Source organism: Balaenoptera borealis, assembly GCF_965194805.1.
Source record: "Balaenoptera borealis genome assembly, chromosome: X".
NCBI classification, from domain to species: Eukaryota; Metazoa; Chordata; class Mammalia; order Artiodactyla; family Balaenopteridae; genus Balaenoptera; species Balaenoptera borealis.
In genome coordinates this window covers 90,510,342-90,528,386 of record NC_138881.1, presented here as the reverse complement: position 1 = coordinate 90,528,386, position 18,045 = coordinate 90,510,342, and the positions used below count along the sequence as shown (strand labels likewise).

At 42.8% G+C, this 18,045-nt stretch overlaps 1 protein-coding gene across 2 annotated transcripts in view; it reads right to left on the bottom strand.

Moving 5' to 3' along the window:
• The window catches only part of RNF128 (ring finger protein 128), a 102,029-nt gene that overhangs the window by 59,065 nt on the left and 24,919 nt on the right, over positions 1–18,045 (bottom strand). The window contains exon 1 of one of the 2 annotated variants that reach the window (XM_082377336.1): positions 1,559–2,301. The exons of the other annotated variant lie outside the window; for it this stretch is intronic. Within the exon in view, the coding sequence (XP_082233462.1) occupies positions 1,559–2,051 (493 nt within the window). The 5' untranslated portion in view covers positions 2,052–2,301. Of the gene's footprint in view, positions 1–1,558; positions 2,302–18,045 lie in introns of those variants that run through there. 2 annotated transcript variants of the gene reach the window in all.

Genomic DNA, 18,045 nt, shown 5'->3' with positions numbered 1-18,045 from the left:
CCTTTAAAAAGTAATTTCATTCTAATCAACGAATTATCAACCAAAAGAGATGCAGTTGCTCCTTTCTTTAATCAATATAAAATCTAAGAATCACAGCATTTTAGAGCTGGAAGGGAGTTCATCTAGTTCATTTTTTGTCACGATCTGCCAACCTGGCTTCCTCCTCCTGCCTCTATACTATCATTTGACCAGTGAGTAACTTGTACAAGGTTGTGAAGCTGGTAGAGGCAGAGAAGGGACTAAAAGAGCTAAAATCTCCTAAGTTCCAGTTCAGTGCTCTTTCCATTATACCACCCAGCCACTCAGTGCAAGTGCTCTCTAGGAAGGACCAGACATACTGTTTTAGGAAAAACACAGAATCTCCAGTAGCTAAACAAGCAGATTCATCTCTCCAACAACTCTGAAAAGCTGATCCTACCACCTAACCTTTACAGAGGATGATGTGTTAAACTCTTTACCATCGTTATTTCATTTCATCCTCAAGGCAAACCTGTAGGAGTGGTTCATTCTTAGTTCTTTCCCATTTGAGGAGGGAATCCAGGCTAGACTTCAAATAAGTCGCTCAAGGTCACAGGACTAGTAAGCAATGGAGCCGGAATTTAACCAAGGTCTGACTTGAGGCCCAGCTCTCAACAACTATGATATACTGCTATTACTATTACGTGTCTCTGCCTTTTTCTCCCCCATTTTTTTTTCTTTGTCTTTTGGGGCCTAGGATCACTATGTACATATGGTATGGATACCTAATCACAAATAGGGAGAAGGTTTCTGGAAGGATAACTGAAGAGGGAGAAACAGTAATCCACCTCATCTGCACAAATTTAAGACCTACCTGGATTACATTTTCCAAAGTCTAGGCCTTTGCTAGCCTCATGCATAAACCTCTTCTTCTTTAATAACGCTAATCACCTGTTTTGCCACTCTACATCCTAAATCAGATTTTTTCAAATGCAAAGGAAAGCACTGATACCAAAAATCACTTGGGACCTGAGACCCCTGGGCAGAGAAGAACCCGACAGCTGAGCAAAGTTTCCACCAAAACTGGAATGAGGTTAGCAGGGCACAGTAACACAATCTTGTACCTGATACTAGGAAACATGCAGAGAAAACAGTGAGAGAGGAGGGAAAAAATCTGCTGCGGGCCTGAGGCTGTTAATCAGGACAAGACTGAGGAAGGGATTTCCAGGCAGGCTTCTTCCCAGTCATTTCAAAGCCAATGCCCACCACCAACCAATTAACCCAATGCAAACCACCCTCGTGAAACAGCAGGAAAAGACGACGCAAAGAGCCCAAACAGTCCTTCTCGAGTTGCCAGCCTCCTCACTCTGTTTTTACCCTTTTCCACCAGAGAGGCAAATTCTAAAGGATTTTTCCGCCCAACCCCCCGACGCAGGGTGAATCTCGGGGAAGAGAGGACCCTGCCCTCACTCGATGGGGACAGAAAGGACACTCGTTTTCCTTCGGAGCAAGGGGATAGGGGGAAGAGTACACTGAGGAAAATAAGGGAAAATGGCCTTGGCAGGGGTTTGATGGCGCGCAATTCGGTAGCCGCACTCACCCGGGTGAGACATGGGGATGACCTCATTGCGGGTCCCCGGGAAGTTAAAGATGACGGCTCCAGACGCCCCTCTCTCGTAAGCCAGATGGATCTTGTCTGCGAAGGTGCAACCCCCGCCGCGCTGGATGAGGGCCAACCAAGAGACTTGCACGCTGCTGCCCCAGTCCCCCGGGACCGTGGGCACCGTGAAATTCGTGTGCGGGTTACAGGCGTTCAGCGCCCCTGGTCCGTCGGGCGGTACCAGGACCCCAGCCACCGGCTCGAGCGGCGAATCCTGGCCGTACACGCCCTCCTCGCTCAGCTCCCACACGGTGCGGTTCACTCCGGTGTGCGGAACCCGCCAGGACACGTTGAGGTACGCGGTCCACACTGCTTCGGCTCCCCGGGAACCGGGGGCTTGCGGACTCAGAGCCAGCAGGAAGCACCAGGCCAGCAATCGGGAAAAGCCGCAGCCACCGCGGCAGGAGACCCCGGCCCCGGGCGGCGGCCCCATGGCGCGCGCGCTCTGCGGTTCCCTAGGGCCCCTGGCACGCGCCTTCCCGGCTCTCGGCGGGACCCCGGCCTTGGCCAGGTGCGCGCCAGGTGGGGAGGGGGCGGGGAGAGACTGGCACGCGCGGCGGGCTGGGTCGAAGCCGACAGGCACGTAACGTCGCTGGAGATGTTGCCGCAGATGCAGCTCTTCGGGGCTCCAGTCCTCTCCGCTACTGCCTTGGCCGCGTCGGGCTCCGGGGCTTTAGCGTGAAGCTCCGCCCAGCCGACTGGGGGTGGAGGCGGCTGGGAGGGAGGAAAGGACACTGCGGGATCCGCCTTTTAAAAGGGTAACAGGATGGGCAGGCATTAGAATAGGATCGGGAGGCTGTGTGGTCAGGTGTGTCAAGTCGTTGTATGAAAAATGGACAGGCGAGGAACTATGGAATCAGCGAACAGAAACGCTCGTTGGTAGGATTCGAGTCCCTTTTGAATTGCAAGAATATATTTTTCCCTCGTAACGTTTGCCTGCGGGGCATTTCTGGCTTAAGGTGCCAGAATGCGAAAGTACTTCTAAAAAGCGCAGATCTGAAAGGTCTGACTTGCAGTCCAGAGAATTTGGGTAGGTGGGTGGTGCTTAAGCAGGCTATTTACTAATTCTCTAGGGGGGGGGGCCGGAAGAGCGCATTGCCTTTTTTTTTTTAAACTTTTTCCTTTCCTTCTCTAAACAAGCGTCATACCTATGTATTTCCTTCTTACCCTTACCTCATACTAAATATACTGCATCAGATGCCCCTTCTAAAAGTAATCTTAGCCCTCAAAAAAGAATGACCATTTTCATACTCCTCAAAACTAAGCCTCTTTTCTTCCATTTTCCGCAAACCAGACTTACCCAAACAGATATGTCTGCGCCATTCATGACCTTAACTACATAATCTTTCTCCATCTCCCACTAACTAAAAAAGAGCCTGGCTCACCTTGACAATTCGCTCACAGCACTATTGCGTTAAGATTTCTCCTTACTTTAAGTGTACAATTTTTATCTACCCTGTCAGTTATTACATTTAGTAGGTGCTCAATAAATATGCATGGATTAAACTGAATTAATACTTCTGGTGTCTGACAGTTATGGGTAACTTTTGCCCTTGGGGAAATTACTTCTCTGTGCCACAGTTTCCTCATCATCTGTAAAATGGGGATAATAATAGTACCTACATCATAGAGTAGTCCAGATGATTAAATGAGTTCATACATGTAAAGCACTTAGAACAGTGCTTAGCAGAGTGTAAAAATTATATCTGTTAAATACTATTATTATTAAACAGATTCAGGGACCCAATACTTTTAAAATAATATTAAGGTTGTTACTCTGAGGTAATAATCAGAGAAAGTAATGTTCAGGATGTTCACTTTTAGCCATTTTTTTTCAGTTCAAATAAATATAATTTACTTTATCCAGCCCAACATTTGTTAAATTCCTAATCAATCATTCCACTCCCCTGGCTCAACATTTACTTAATCAATATTATTTGCAAAGATTAAGCATGGGACAATCCTGCACGTGATGCTCTTATGGCTTGAGAGAAACCTAGAGGAAAATTAACACCATAACCAAAGAGCACCTAGAATCCAAATAAATGGGCAATTTTGTGAAACATGAATCGTAGGTGTTGCAAGGGACTTTAGAGGTCAAGGGAGGTGTATGGGACCAATAGCATGGCACCCCCAACTACTGATGATGTTAATCTCTTAGATAAAAATTACCTAGGGGAAAATAAAAGGGTAGCATCTGTCATCTAAAGAAATGGTACGGGACTTCCCTGGTGGCGCAGTGGTTAAGAATCCGCCTGCCAATGCAGGGGACACGGGTTCGAGTCCTGGTCTGGGAAGATCCCACATGCCGCAGAGCAACTAAGCCCATGCGCCACAACTACTGAGCCTGTGCTCTAGAGCCCGCAAGCCACAACTACTGAGCCCACATGCCACAACTACTGAAGCCCACGTGCCTAGAGCCCGTGCTCCGCAACAAGAGAAGCCACCACAATGAGAAGCCCGTGCACTGCAACGAAGAGTAGCCCCTGCTCGCTGCAACTAGAGAAAGCCCGCACGCAGCAACGAAGACCCAACATAGCCAAAAATAAATAAATTTATATATAAAAAAGAAATGGTACAGTTCCAGAAATTGTCTGAAATTGCTGGTGAAGAACACTCAATATTCAATCAATATTACCTGCATGATTAGGACTTCCCTGGCAGTCCAGTGGTTAAGACTCCACACTTCCAGTGCAGGGGGTGTGGGTTTGATCCTTGGTCGGGGAACTAAGATCCCACATGCCGCGCAGTGCGGCAGAAAATATATACATATAAAACCTGCATGACAATCAAGTATGTTGTACTTTGAAGAAACAATGTGTTTAAAAGAAAAGAGATCTTTTATAAGGTATTTACAAAAATGAAGTTTGGAGAGACATTTGTTAATATTCATTCTTTCTTAAATATTTATTGCAATCTACTATATGCCAACCATGGGCTAAGCATTGGGTTAAAACAAAATAAGACATTAACTCTGCTCTCAAAAAGCTCATAAGTTACCTTTGATGAGACAAACAAGCTGATAATTGTAATATATATATAGAGAGAGTGCTGATGTATATAGTATAAGAGCTACACTAGAGGTATGCATAGGGCAGTAGTGGGTGTTAGAGAAGAGGAACTAACCCAGACTGGGAAGTAAGAAAAAGCTTCCCAGAGGAGGTTACACCTGTGCTGACTTTGAGAGTGTTAACCTTTCTAGACAGAGAACAATACAAGAAAAGGCACTGAGGCATGAAACTGAAAATGTTGAGAAACAACAAGTACTACAGGCTCTATAAACACCAAGTGTTTGGAACCCAGAGTACAAGAGATAAAGTTATAGAGGGACAAAGGGGTCAGTTCTTGAGAGTCCTTTGGGTAAAGCTAAGGAGTTTGGACTTGATCCAAAAGCAAGGAGTAATATAATCAGGGTTTAAGCAGGGAGTACTAAAATCAGATCTGAATTTTAGTGATCATTATGCTTCTCTGTGAATAAAAATTGGAGGAGACAAGAGTAGAAGCAGGGATCCCAGATAGAGGATTGTTGGCAGTGCTCCAGGTGAGAAATGAAGGTGGCTTGGACTAAATTGGTAGTGGAGATAAACAGAAATGGACAGATTGGTAATGTATTTTGGATATAGAATCAACAGGACTTGTTTGGAGGATGAATGAGAGGGAAGAGTTAGGGATTGCTCTGAGGCTTTTGGCTTGGAAGACTGAATGGCATTTAATTAGGAGGAGGGTTTTAAATGTGTAGAGTGGGTAGGAGGAGAAATGAGTTCAGTTTAGACAAGTTGAATTCAAGGTACCCATGATGTAACTAGGTAGAACTGTCCGGCGGGCAGTTGGATTTTCTGATTACTGAACACCTACTAAGCGCAAGACACTTGAGAGGTGCAGGTATACAGAGACAAATGAAACAGTCCCTGCCCTCAAGGAGTTCATAGTTTAGTAGGAAAGTCAAAGAGGCAAACACACAATAACAGTATAGTATAATACATGTTATCACTGAGAAGAGTATAGGGTGCTATGGCAACATGGGCGTGGCTCTCTTTATGAACAAATAGAGCTAATCAAGAAAAAAGAAAGTAAGGATATTCAGGCATAGGCAATAGGCAATACATGAGAACACCAGCAAACATTCAGGGAACTAACATTCAATAGTTAGGCATGTCTGGGGGAGCAAAGGGGGAGCCAAGGGGAGTGAAGCAGGTCAAGTGGGTTATGCCAGAACATGAAGAGTTTAGAAACCTATGTTAAAGAGTGTGGGCTCAATGCACATATGCACACACAGATACATAAAGTAAATATGGCAAAATGATAACAATTGTTGAATCTAGATGGTGGGTATATAGGTGCTCGCTGTAATATTTTTCAACTTTTCTCTATATTTTAAACTTTTTGTAATGATGAGTTTAGATTGTGAATTTATATTGAAATCAGTGGATCAAACAAATGATATTATCAGACCTAGGCTTACATAGATCATCTGGATTGTATGAGGGCAAGACAGGAGGCAGAGAGACTGATACGGAGGCTAACACCCTCAGCACTATTCTGGAGGTCTAGACCAGTAGTGGAGATGAAGGTATCAGACTATCATAGCTTGATGACATGAACCATTAAAATCATCCTATGAACTCCCCTTGCTATGAGTCCCTCCTCACCAAGCAACCTTCTTTTCATCATTTAGCTCCTCCTGTAAATATGCCTACAGGGAGGTAATTCTCTGATCAGCAAACACTAGTATCTGTTCCACTGGAAGTTATACTTCTCATTATAAACTAATCAGTTGGCATTCTGGCTTATATACTGGTCTCGTGAATTTGGTTAATTGTGAGTCAGTCCCCAGGAGCCCAGGCTCTGCTTATACTACCAATCAAATTTCAAAGCTTACAAAGCTAAGAACCAGACTGTAGATCATGACTGCATCAGAGTGCTCCTACTTTATGGAGCCTTGTCTGGGTAACTCTCTGGCTTTCCCTAACCATATCCCTCTGTCTCACTGCGATTTCTCTTCAAACTGCAACAGAGCCTTGCTACTAAGGACGAGATCTGTTGATCGGAAGCATCAGCATTGTCAGCAAGCTCATGAGAAGTGAAGAATCTCAGGTCCCACCCAGACTTGCTGAATCAGAACCTGCATTTAAACAAGATTCCCAGGTGATTTGTATGCAAATATAAGTTTGAGAAGCCCTGAGTATCCTGAGGGTAGCCAGCACTCAGCCTCTGCTTGAACACTCCCAGTGTCAGAGCTTACTACCTCACAAAGCATCGCATCCTGAGTAGTACTGCGCTTTTCTTATTGGAAGGTTCATGGAAATGCAGTGTGATTTTGCTTCAGTCTTCCCTCTTCCTCCCGCCCAACTCTTCCAACCCCAGGTCCCCAGAGTTTCCATGCTATTCCCCGGCTGTAATATCACCACTCCACCAGGGCCTTTGCTTTGAGCAGTTTCCTGGTACCAGACTTCACCTTATTCCTGACCCTCAAACCAAATTTACCAGTCCTAAATGTATTCCTTCGGGGCCCTGCTGTCCCTAAGGCTAATAACAGCTATTGTTCATTGAGCATTTACTATGTTCTTTACATGCATTATCTCATTAAATTCTCACAACCATCCATTATTATCCCCATTTTCAGAAGAGGAAACTGGCTCAGAGAGAATTAGCAACCCCCTAAGCTCATATAGCTAGTAACAGAATCAGGATTCCAATGCACTTCTGACTCTGAGTATTAATAGCTGATAATGACTCAGTATCTTCCCTCTAGAGAGTGGTATTTGCATTCTAACATTGCCTTATACCCAAGAAGGAAAGTTCATGTGAAATGTTTCTTGCATGCATTTCAGGCACTGTGACCAGTGACAGAGATATATTTGGGCCAGGAGGCTTTTTGAATTTCTCAAATCGTACCACAAAGGCTAGCCTTGCCAAATATTTATATCAGCAACACTGAACTGAAAGCTGCCCTAAGCAGTGCACTATCTAATGATGAACTGGTAAACAGAGCAGCATCCTGCAGAAGCAACAGCAGGGTAGCACCATGGCCGATTAAGTTTCCGATCATACTGAGTTTCTGCAGCGGTGCAGAGATGGGCCATAGTGTTCAGCCTTTAATATGTCTGCAGGAAATGAGACACCACATCTGGCTTCTTACCATTAAATAAATGGTAAATCACCATCTGAGACAGCTAGTGTCCTGGCATCAAAGCAATGATGTGGCCACACAGCTGGACAATATAGGTGTAGAGAATGAATGGCAACAAATTTCCACTCGAGGCAGTTGCCCCTTGGATAGCAAGAAGAAGATGATGGTGGTGTGGAGAGAGAGAGCAGCCAAACAAAACAGAACAAAAAGCCCCAAATGTGATACTGCAGCATACTTTCAAATACTATACTGTTACTTGCAAATGCAGGTAAACCTCAGTCAGCTCAAGTGGGTATACAACCATTAGAAAACGGGATTTTTTTAAACAAAGATTTCATGCACTCGAAGAAAAGACAGAATTTCAGAGAGGGGCTTTACAACAGTAGGTGTGCTATATCTGAAACTAAGAACAGTCTTATACCTGTAACAGAAATAGCTACCATTGAGAACCTGCTAGGGGCCAGATACTTTACACCCATGAGATAAGTATTATATGCTACATCTTACAGAAGAAGCAACGTGCGCTCAGGTTAAGTAACTTGCTGAGGGCACCCATTAGGGAATAACCTAATGATTGGATTAGAATTTGACCCGACATCTTAGTACAAAACTACACTCTTCTCCTTATGCAACATTCCACTCCTTATAACACTACCTTCCAAAGCAGAGGTAGGAAGGAAACATATTTATTGAGAACTTACTATGTGCCAGACACTGTACATGTATTAATTATATCATTTAATTCTTACAACAAGTAATAAAAGCCCATTATTTTCAGATGAGGAAAATGAGGCTCAGAAAGGTGAAGTATGTTGCCAAAGGTCACACAGCTAGTAAGTGGCAGAGTTGGAATTCACATGGGAGTATATCTGACTCCAAATTCTATACCATTTTCACTCTGCTGTACTACCTCTCCACATACGTAGTGAGGATATTATTACAAGGTGGAAAGATTCGGTGTTTTTCAACCAGATATGGTAACACATTTAACCTACTAAGAACCCCTCACCAGGGCGCCCTGATTTCTTGCTGAGCAGCCCTGGAAGTCCTAGATAACAGAGATTATGAAAGTACATTTTGTCAAGTGCTTCATCATCATTTATAAATGTCTACATCTTCAGTTGTACACACTCGCTCCCATGCATGTGTGGAGTGGAATGCCTGAACATGTGTTATGTGTGGAAAGGGTGTTTTCTGTCCACTGATGAAAACTGGTACAGAAAGGAATTGTACTGATAAGGATAATGCAGAAAATTTAAGCTGTGTCAAGTTGATTGCTATTGAGGGATCAGATTAGCTATCAGTGAGTTTGGGGAGATGATTGAGGGGATCTCAGATTGCTAAAAAGGGATAAGAGTGGGGAAGGGCCCAAGGCATGGGAGGGCAGCAATGGCTCCAGGGGAAAGTTGGGCAGGGGAGGTGCTTGGAGGGAAAGATGGACATGAGTGATTTTTACCCTCGCCTGCAGTATCAGGACAACCTACTTGGGAAATTAATCTGTCCTCATGCAGTCTCCTCTCTCCTTTTTTTTTTTTTAGGTTTCTAGTAAGATGAAGACTTCCAAAGAATTAAATCTGTGTCCACAAGAGATTTATGTATATTAAAAGAAAGAAAAACAATTGCTTGGGGAAAATGGGAAAAAAAAGTTTTTAATGAATTGTGCCCTACAGATATGGCCACGTATTTGAGGTTTACTTCCAATCCGTTTGTGCTATTCAGTAGACTAGATCCACAGAACTCCCTCATTCCAGTCTCTGTTGTTATTTTTAACTTTTCCATTGACTGGTTATGTGACACTGAGGAAGTTTCTCTTTCTTCTCTCTCAGCTACAAAATAGGGATAATAATAATGAAAAATTGTGCAGATATATTTTGAACCACTTAGTGTTCCTTCAGATTAAAGCCTACCAAATCAGCTAGTGTAGCTAAAATAAATATCTATGATTTTGCCACTGCCTAGGACAAATGACAGAATCGCTGTAGAAGGGAGTGGGCCTCGCAGGCATGGATAAGATCAGTTTACTAAATTAGGGAGGGGTTAAGTTCTTTAAAATGCACGTGGGCAGTAAGCTTTTTTTTTTTTAGCCTACAGACAGAATGGGATTCCTTTCTAATTGGAGCCTAATTTGATAATTCCTAGTAAAGCTGGGGCTTCTGAAAAGCAGTTTAAGAATAAACATAGTGGGCTTCCTTGGTGGCGCAGTGGTTAAGAATCCGTCTGCCAATGCAGGGGACACGGGTTCGAGCCCTGGTCCAGGAAGATCCCACATACCGCAGAGCAACTAAGCTCCTGCGCCACAACTACTGAGCCCACGTGCCACAACTACTGAAGTCCGCACGCCTAGAGCCCGCGCTCTGCAACAAGAGAAGCCACAGCAATGAGAAGCCCACGCACTGCAACAAAGAGTAGCCCTCGCTTGCCGCAGCTAGAGGAAGCCCACGCGCAGCAACGAAGACCCAACGCAGCCAAAATTAAATAAATAAATTTAATTTAAAAAGAATAAACATAGTTATATTGTAGCACATAATCACAATCACCTACTGAGGCCAAGGTATACTCTTTTTTTTTTAAGAGTAGAAACTTTATTTTATTTTTTATTTTTTAAAATTTTATTTATTTTTTGGCTGTGTTGGGTCTTTGTTGCTGCGCGTAGGCTTTCTCTAGTTATGGCGAGCGGGGGCTACTCTTCATTGCGGTGCGTGGGCTTCTCATTGCAGTGGCTTCTCTTGTTGCGGAGCACAGGCTCCAGGCGGGGGGGCTTCAGTAGTTGCGGCATGTGGGCTCAGTAGTTGTGGCTCACGGGCTCTAGAGAGCAGGCTCAGTAGCTGTGGCACACAGGCTTAGTTGCTCTGAGGCATGTGGGATCTTCCCAGACCAGGGATCAAACCTGTGTCCCCTACATTGGCAGGCGGATTCCTAACCACTGTGCCACTCGAGAAGTCCCAAGATTTACTCTTTAGAAGCTAAAGTCAGCCTGAGTGTGGGCAAAGGCAGCCTTTGTATTCCAAGGGGCAAAGTCAAAAATTCACAGCTGCCAACTATATGCATTAGGATTAGTTGCTGCTGGCCAGGGCTCAAAATCGATCAAAAACTTGGAGTAAACAAGTATCTGGCAATAAGTGACCAGGTACTAGCACACAGTTGAGACAACTGAAATTAGCTGGCCTCCCACTCATGATTCACATAGTAATTAAGTTCTGTCACACCAGAATTAGATGTGTCATGGTTATGTTGGTCGCAGGAAACGGGCAAGAGACAAGCAGGCCTTCAACAATAGGGTATTTTATGGGCTTCCCTGGTGGCACAGTGGTGAAGAATCCGTCTGCCAATGCAGGGGACACGGGTTTGAGCCCCGGTCCGGGAAGATCCCACATGTCGCGGAGCAACTAAGCCCGCGCGCCGCAGCTACTGAGCCTGCGCTCTAGAGCCCACGAGCCACAACTACTGAAGCCCGCATGCCTAGAGCCCGTGCTCCGGAACAACAGAAGCCACCGCAATGAGAGGCCTGCGCACCACAAGGAAGAGTAGCCCCTGCTCTCCTCAACTAGAGGAAGCCCACACGCAGCAATGAAGACCCAATGCAGCCAAAAATAAAAATAAATAAAATAAATAAATTTTAAAAAGCAAACAAAAAAACCCAAAAGGGTATTTTATGGTTACAAAAATTACTTTGGTTTGACTTCACCACAAATCATGCAGTATAAAGTATGGGAACTTTAATGAGGAAAAACACTAATGGAATCATCAAAAGGAAAAAATGTCCAGATCCATTGAACCACAGCACACTCAGGAATCCATAAAATCACTTCTCCCTTAGCTGCCAAACTTCCAATTAGCGGAGGGTGGGTATACTCTTTTCTAAGTTGTCTCTATGTAACTTTGTGTGCAGATAGGATCAGTATACTTCAGGTCCTTCCCAGCAAACTAGTTTGGACACAGAAGTCAACAACTGCTTTATATTCTAGATGCTGTCAGCTCTGGAGCCACAGAAAGCCTTTTAGCAGAGGCAATGAAGTGGCTCAGCAATGTTTGCTTTTTGTGGGGGGGGGGAAGAGAGAGGGAGCAGACATTGAAAGCCTGAAGCTCCTGTTTGTTTGAAGAAGAGGTTCGTCAACTTTACCTTCAATAATCCCACCAGTTCATTAAATGTCTTCGTTTTGCTGAGGCGGTTGATGGTTGAGGTATTTAGAGACCCGATGAGAGCATGTGTTTGGGCCTTACAAGGTGTTTAGGGCTCAACACCCTGCTGGTTTTAGGACCTTCTGTTTGTTTGGATTCAAGGCAGGATGAAAACTTTTCAGCACACACATTCCAAGAACCAGGCTGTCTTACATCGGTGCCTTCAGTTATGCCCCTCATAAGGCATTTTCAGCAGAGGTTTCCAAGTTCCGAGACAGATAGAACAGTCAATTGCTTAAGGGTAGTATACTGGAACAAAGTAGATTTATAACGCCTGCTCTTATCCAGCCTTTTTTTAAAACAGAATCTTAGCCCTGTCACTGCAAGTTGTGTTATGTAGCAGTGAACAAGCAAAGAAGAAACAGACTTTCTGGGAAAAAAATGTGCTAGACTATCCCACCTGATAACTGCAGTCAGTATTTGAATTTAGGCAAAAAAATTTTTTTTACTAACCTCGACCCTCTGGGCCGTCTGACATACAAAATGATAAGCAATAAGCATCACTGGGCATACAGGACTTATAATTTTCTCTTTTGGAGTTTCGGTGATTTAAAAGAAAATTCACACATTCTCTAATTTATTCATTAGAATAATAAACATTTTTTAGAGCTTCTAATATCTACAAAGTCTTATGATAGTTGCAACAAGGTCCCTCCATTTAGTATCTTAGTCTACTGGGGGTAAATTGTACCAAGGAAAATTTTGTGAGCCCTCTCTTTGTTTTTGCCTATGTGAATCTAGATTATAAGCAATACAAGCTTTAGTTGAAAGCCTAGTCTAATCTCAATTGCCTACTAATGGGGAAGAGAAGTGATATTAATTTTCTCTCAGATTATTGCAAATAGCCTTCTAATTGATTTCCCTGCTTTTAGTCTCTCCCTCACTCCAAGTCATCCTTCATATTACTGCCATTTATACTTTCGAAAACATAGCTATGATTATGTCATTTCTCACTGTATATTGAACAGAATAGAGATTTCTAAGCTTGGATGGCTAGGATCTCAACAATCTAGGTCCATCTGACCACTGTCTCCTTTATACCTCCACTGTGTCTGACATATATGTGTATTATATATAGTATCTTCCATGCTATGCTGCATTTATTTACTTACATATCTCCTCCGTCAGAGACTGAGTTCCTTGAGAGGAGGGACCATGTATTTTTCTTCTTTGTAGCCCCTGCTCTTAGCCTGGCACATTAGAGTACATTTGAAAAACAGTAAGTGGACGGCAAGAACTGGAGGGCAGGCTGGTTAGTTTGCTGGCTAGCTGGTATGAATTTTTTTCTACTGTGCTTGTTAAGGTATAATTTACATACAATAAACTTCTATTTTTAGTGTACAGTTCCATAAATTTTGACAAATATTCAATGTGTAGTCATGTAGCCACTACCACAATCAAGATATAGAATAGTTTCATCACTCCCAAAATTCCACACACTATGCCTTTATAGTCAAAGCCCCCCGCCTCCTTAACCCTTGGCAACCCTTCATCTGTTTTCTGTCCCTATGGTTTTGCCTTTTCTAGAATGTCATATAAATGGAATCACTCAGTATGTAGTTTTTTTGTGTCTGACTTCTTTCACTTAGTAAAATGCATTTGAGATTCATCTATGTTATTGCAATGGCAGGGCATTTAAACAAAAGAGTGGTCAGAGAGATGGGTGCTGGGAAGGGGTACAAAGTCCTGTGTGAGTATAGAGGCGGGAATGTTTGCTTTTGACTTAAGAAATTAGGGGAGATTTCATGGAGAAAGCAACGTCTGTCTGAGCAGGGCCTTGAGGGATAGGTGGGATTTTTATAGGTACCAATGGTGAGAGAAGATATTTCAGTAAAGGATATAGCAGAAACAAAAGCTCAGAGTCAGGAAAGAGCAGAGGGGATTTAGGAAACATTATTTCAGTTTGTTGAGAGCACAAGAGGAGGAGTAGCAGGAGATAGGGCAGAAAAGGTAGGTTAGGGTTTTGTTGACCTTGAAAAGGTATTTAGGAATTTGGTCTTGATTTATTAGGCAGTGGATAGTCATTGCAGGTTTTTGATTCAAGCTCTTCTTGGAGGAGAGTAATAGTTCTGCCTGCAGGTAATTCTGTTACCCTGCCTGCGCTGAAGTAGATGGCTCTCTATCTGGGTGAGTATACAACTATGACCCGTAAAACAAGGCTACAAATGATATTTAAATATATCAAAAGCATACCAAGGATATAAAATATCTGCACTACTGGTACTCGCTAGAAAACGTGTTCATGAAATGACAGAATCTAATACTTACCAAAAGCTCTCTTATCTCTTCATTCATTTGTACTCTCTCAATTCTCTCTACAGTCAAGTTATCAAAAAGCCAAGCATTGTTCCTGGATTCTATTTTCCAGATTCTCCACAGAAACACCTTCACTGGGTTAAGTAAGAATTAATGTTATGGTTCTGTCCTAGCAGATAGCCAATAAAAAAATCCTGGTTGAACAGCATTTCTTTCTTTTGTAAAACTTTGTTATCCACTGATATTACTCAAATTCCTATGTGAAAAGAACCCATTCCTATTTGGGATGCTTTTTTTTTCTGGGACAAGGACAGACAGTTCACCAAAGAGAATAGTATACACATGGTAGATAAGCACATGAAAAGATGTTCAACATTATTAGCCATTAGGGAAATGTTAATTAAAACCACAATGTGATATCACTGCACACCTATCAGAATGGCTAAAAAAAAAAAAAGTGATCACACCAAATGATGGTGACAATGTGGAGAAACTGGATCACACACACATACACTGTTGGTGAGAAATGTAAAATGGTATAGCCAATTTGGAAAACAGTCTGTCAGTTTCTTATAAAACTAAACACGTAACTACCATATGACTCAGCAATATCAGTCATGGACCTCTATCTTAGATAAATGAAAAATTATATTCACTAAAACATATATATATATATGAATGTTTATAGCAGCTTCATTCACAATTGCCAAAAACTGGAAACAGCCCAAATGTTCTTCAGTAGGTGAATGGTTAACAAATTGTGATACATCCATACCATGGAATATTACTCAGCAGTGAAAAGGAATGAACTATGAATATATGCAACGATCTGGATGAATCTCCAGAGAATTTTACTGAGTGAAAAAAGCCAATCCCCCAAAATTACATACAGTATGATCCCATTTATATAACATTTTTGAGATGAAAAACTGTAGTAATGAAGAACAGATTAGTGGTTGCCCAGAGTCAGGGAGAGGGTATGGGGTGGAGTTGTGTGTCACTATAAAAGGCCCACATGAGGGAACAATGTGGTGATGGAACTGTTCTGAATCTTGACTGTGGTGGTGATCACATGAACCTAAACATGTAATAAAATTGCATAACGACTCCCCTGGTGGTGCAGTGGTTAAGAATCCACCTGCTGGGACTTCCCTGGTGGCACAGTGGTTAAGAATCCACCTGCCAGGGCTTCCCTGGTGGCGCAGTGGTTGAGAATCTGCCTGCCAATGCAGGGGACACGGGTTCAAGCCCTGGTCTGGGAGGATCCCGCATGGCGCGGAGCAACTAGGCCCGTGAGCCACGACTACTGAGCCTGCGCGTCTGGAGCCTGTGCTCTGCAACAAGAGAGGACGCGATAGTGAGAGGCCCACGCACCGCGATGAAGAGTGGCCCCCGCTCGCCGCAACTAGAGAAAGCCCGCGTGCAGCAACGAAGACCCAACACAGCCAGAAATAAATAAATAAATAAATAAATAAAAAAGAATCCACCTGCCAATGCAGGGGACACAGCTTCGAGCCCTGGCCCAGGAAGATCCCACATGCCACAGAGCAACTAAGCCCATACGCCACAACTACTGAGCCTGCACTCTAGAGCCCTCGAGCCACAACTACTGAAGCCCATGCGCCTAGAGCCCGTGCTCCACAACAAGAGAAGCCACTGCAATGAGAAGCCCACGCACCGCAAACAAGAGTCGCCCCCGCTCGCCGCAACTAGAGGAAGCCCACGCACAGCCACGAAGACCCAACGCAGCCAAAAATAAAAAATAAGCAAATAAATAAGCAAATAAAAAAGAATACTTCAGCTGCATAAAGACCTTGTATGACCTATCTGTGCATTTCCGAGGACCCCAGCCTAAGAACCCCCTCTTTAGATGGATTCTATTTTATCCATAAATGTCTTATTTTTTGTATTGGATTTAACCAAGGGACTAATTGAAATCCCCTTGAATTACGTAGGCTACAGAAACTAAATTTTTAACCATTTCAATTATTAAATATAATGATGGAAGAAGACAGGGCTGGCACTTGCAAATAGGAAGAATTGTTTCAAGTGCATAAAGTAATTTTGGAAGAGAACATAGATACAGATGAATAGATATTAGGACATATTCAAGAGTCAGGCTTACCTACATAATACCAAAACAATTGTTTAAAAGTGGAACATTCAGTTGCCTTGTTCAACTAGTGTCTTTTATTTATTTTGGTATCATGTAAACATATATGATGCTAACTGTGGCAAAGGGTTATTAAAATAGAAAGGGGGGAAGAGCAAGAGTTTAAATGCTGTGATGGGAAAATAAACAGCTGAGTTGAGTAACATTTTAGATGTGTAGGCAGAAAAAAGGTGGAGAAAAATGTAAGGGAACTGATGTCTTGCAATAAGCAACTTTCTAGTTCATTGCAGTTTGTCAAGTATTTAGGAATAGAGGGCATTCATGCTTAAAGTAGTAGTCATTTACCAAAGCTCTGATGATCTTTCTCTTATTAGAAGAATTATATTCTTAAAATGTAAACAATATTCTTGCCTTCCTGGCTTTCTCCTTCAAATACTGAAATCAACTTTTTTATTTTTTGAGTTGAATTTCATTTTCCACCTAAAGCTAGGTACACACCAGAATTATTATACTGAAGGTGTAGTTTTCTCAGGGTCACTGTTTATTAGTCCCCTAAGAAAGGAGTCAGATCTCAGTTATAGATACTAGTAGATGGGAAGCAGTGATGTAGATAATACAAAAGAGCAGATTATCAAAGACACTTGGAGTTGGCTTTGAAATGCATTTTTCAGCACATTTTCATCTTATGTTTTATGCAGGTGTTCCCTTCAGACCCATAAGAGGTGACTCTGAAGTAGTTTGAGTGATCAAAGAAAGTTAGCCTGAGATTTAAACACTGCCAGTGGACTAGCTGCATGCAGGTAATTAAATTAGTGGCATAACTTAGCATATTTATATTCTGTATATCAGCTTACTCCCATAAGCATGTAACCACTAAAGAGGATCTATGAACTCACTGGTTTTATTCATTCTGGGAATTTATTCACATCTTCAAGGTGCTTGGTGTTAAAGTAATCAGATTGATTTTTGTTTTATTTAAATCTATTTGGCTGAACTTGACTGAGTATCTTGGTGTTCTCTTAATTGAAAGAGTTGCCATATGATGTCAGAGACATTGGAAATTTTACTTCAGATGCCAATATAGCATGTTACTGTTTAAATATCCTTGAGACAAGTACCAAGGTGTTTAGTCATAAAAATGCTCAACGTGCCCTCTGCTGGGCCTTTCTTTTATAAGATTGGAATTGAAAATGCTGTGTCATCAGGTTGTACAGTGGGTTGAGAAAAGGAATTCCCCTGTAATGATCACATGCAATGAATAAACCCTAAATACAGATTCATGAGTCTTTCTGGCACGGATAAGTCTGGCTCACTTAGCTGGTTTCAAAAGGAAGATTTAAAATGTTATCTAGGGCTTCCCTCGTGGCACAGTGGTTGGGAATCCGCCTGCCAATGCAGGGGACATGGGTTTGAGCCCGGGTCCGGGAAGATCCCACATGCCGCAGAGCAACTAAGCCCGTGCGCCACAACTACTGAGCCCGCTCTCTAGAGTATTCGAGCCACAACTACTGAGCCCATGTGCCACAACTACTGAAGCCCACGTGCCTAGAGGCCATGCTCTGCAACAAGAAAAGCCACCACAATGAGAAGCCCACGCACCACAAGGAAGACCCAACGTAGCCAAAAATAAATAAATAAAATAAAATAAAATGCTATCTAGACCCAAAGAAGCGAAAAATTTGTTATGCACCTGAGAATTCCCCTGTGTTTTATGAAGCAAGATAATCTTATTGTCAGGTATTCACTGCA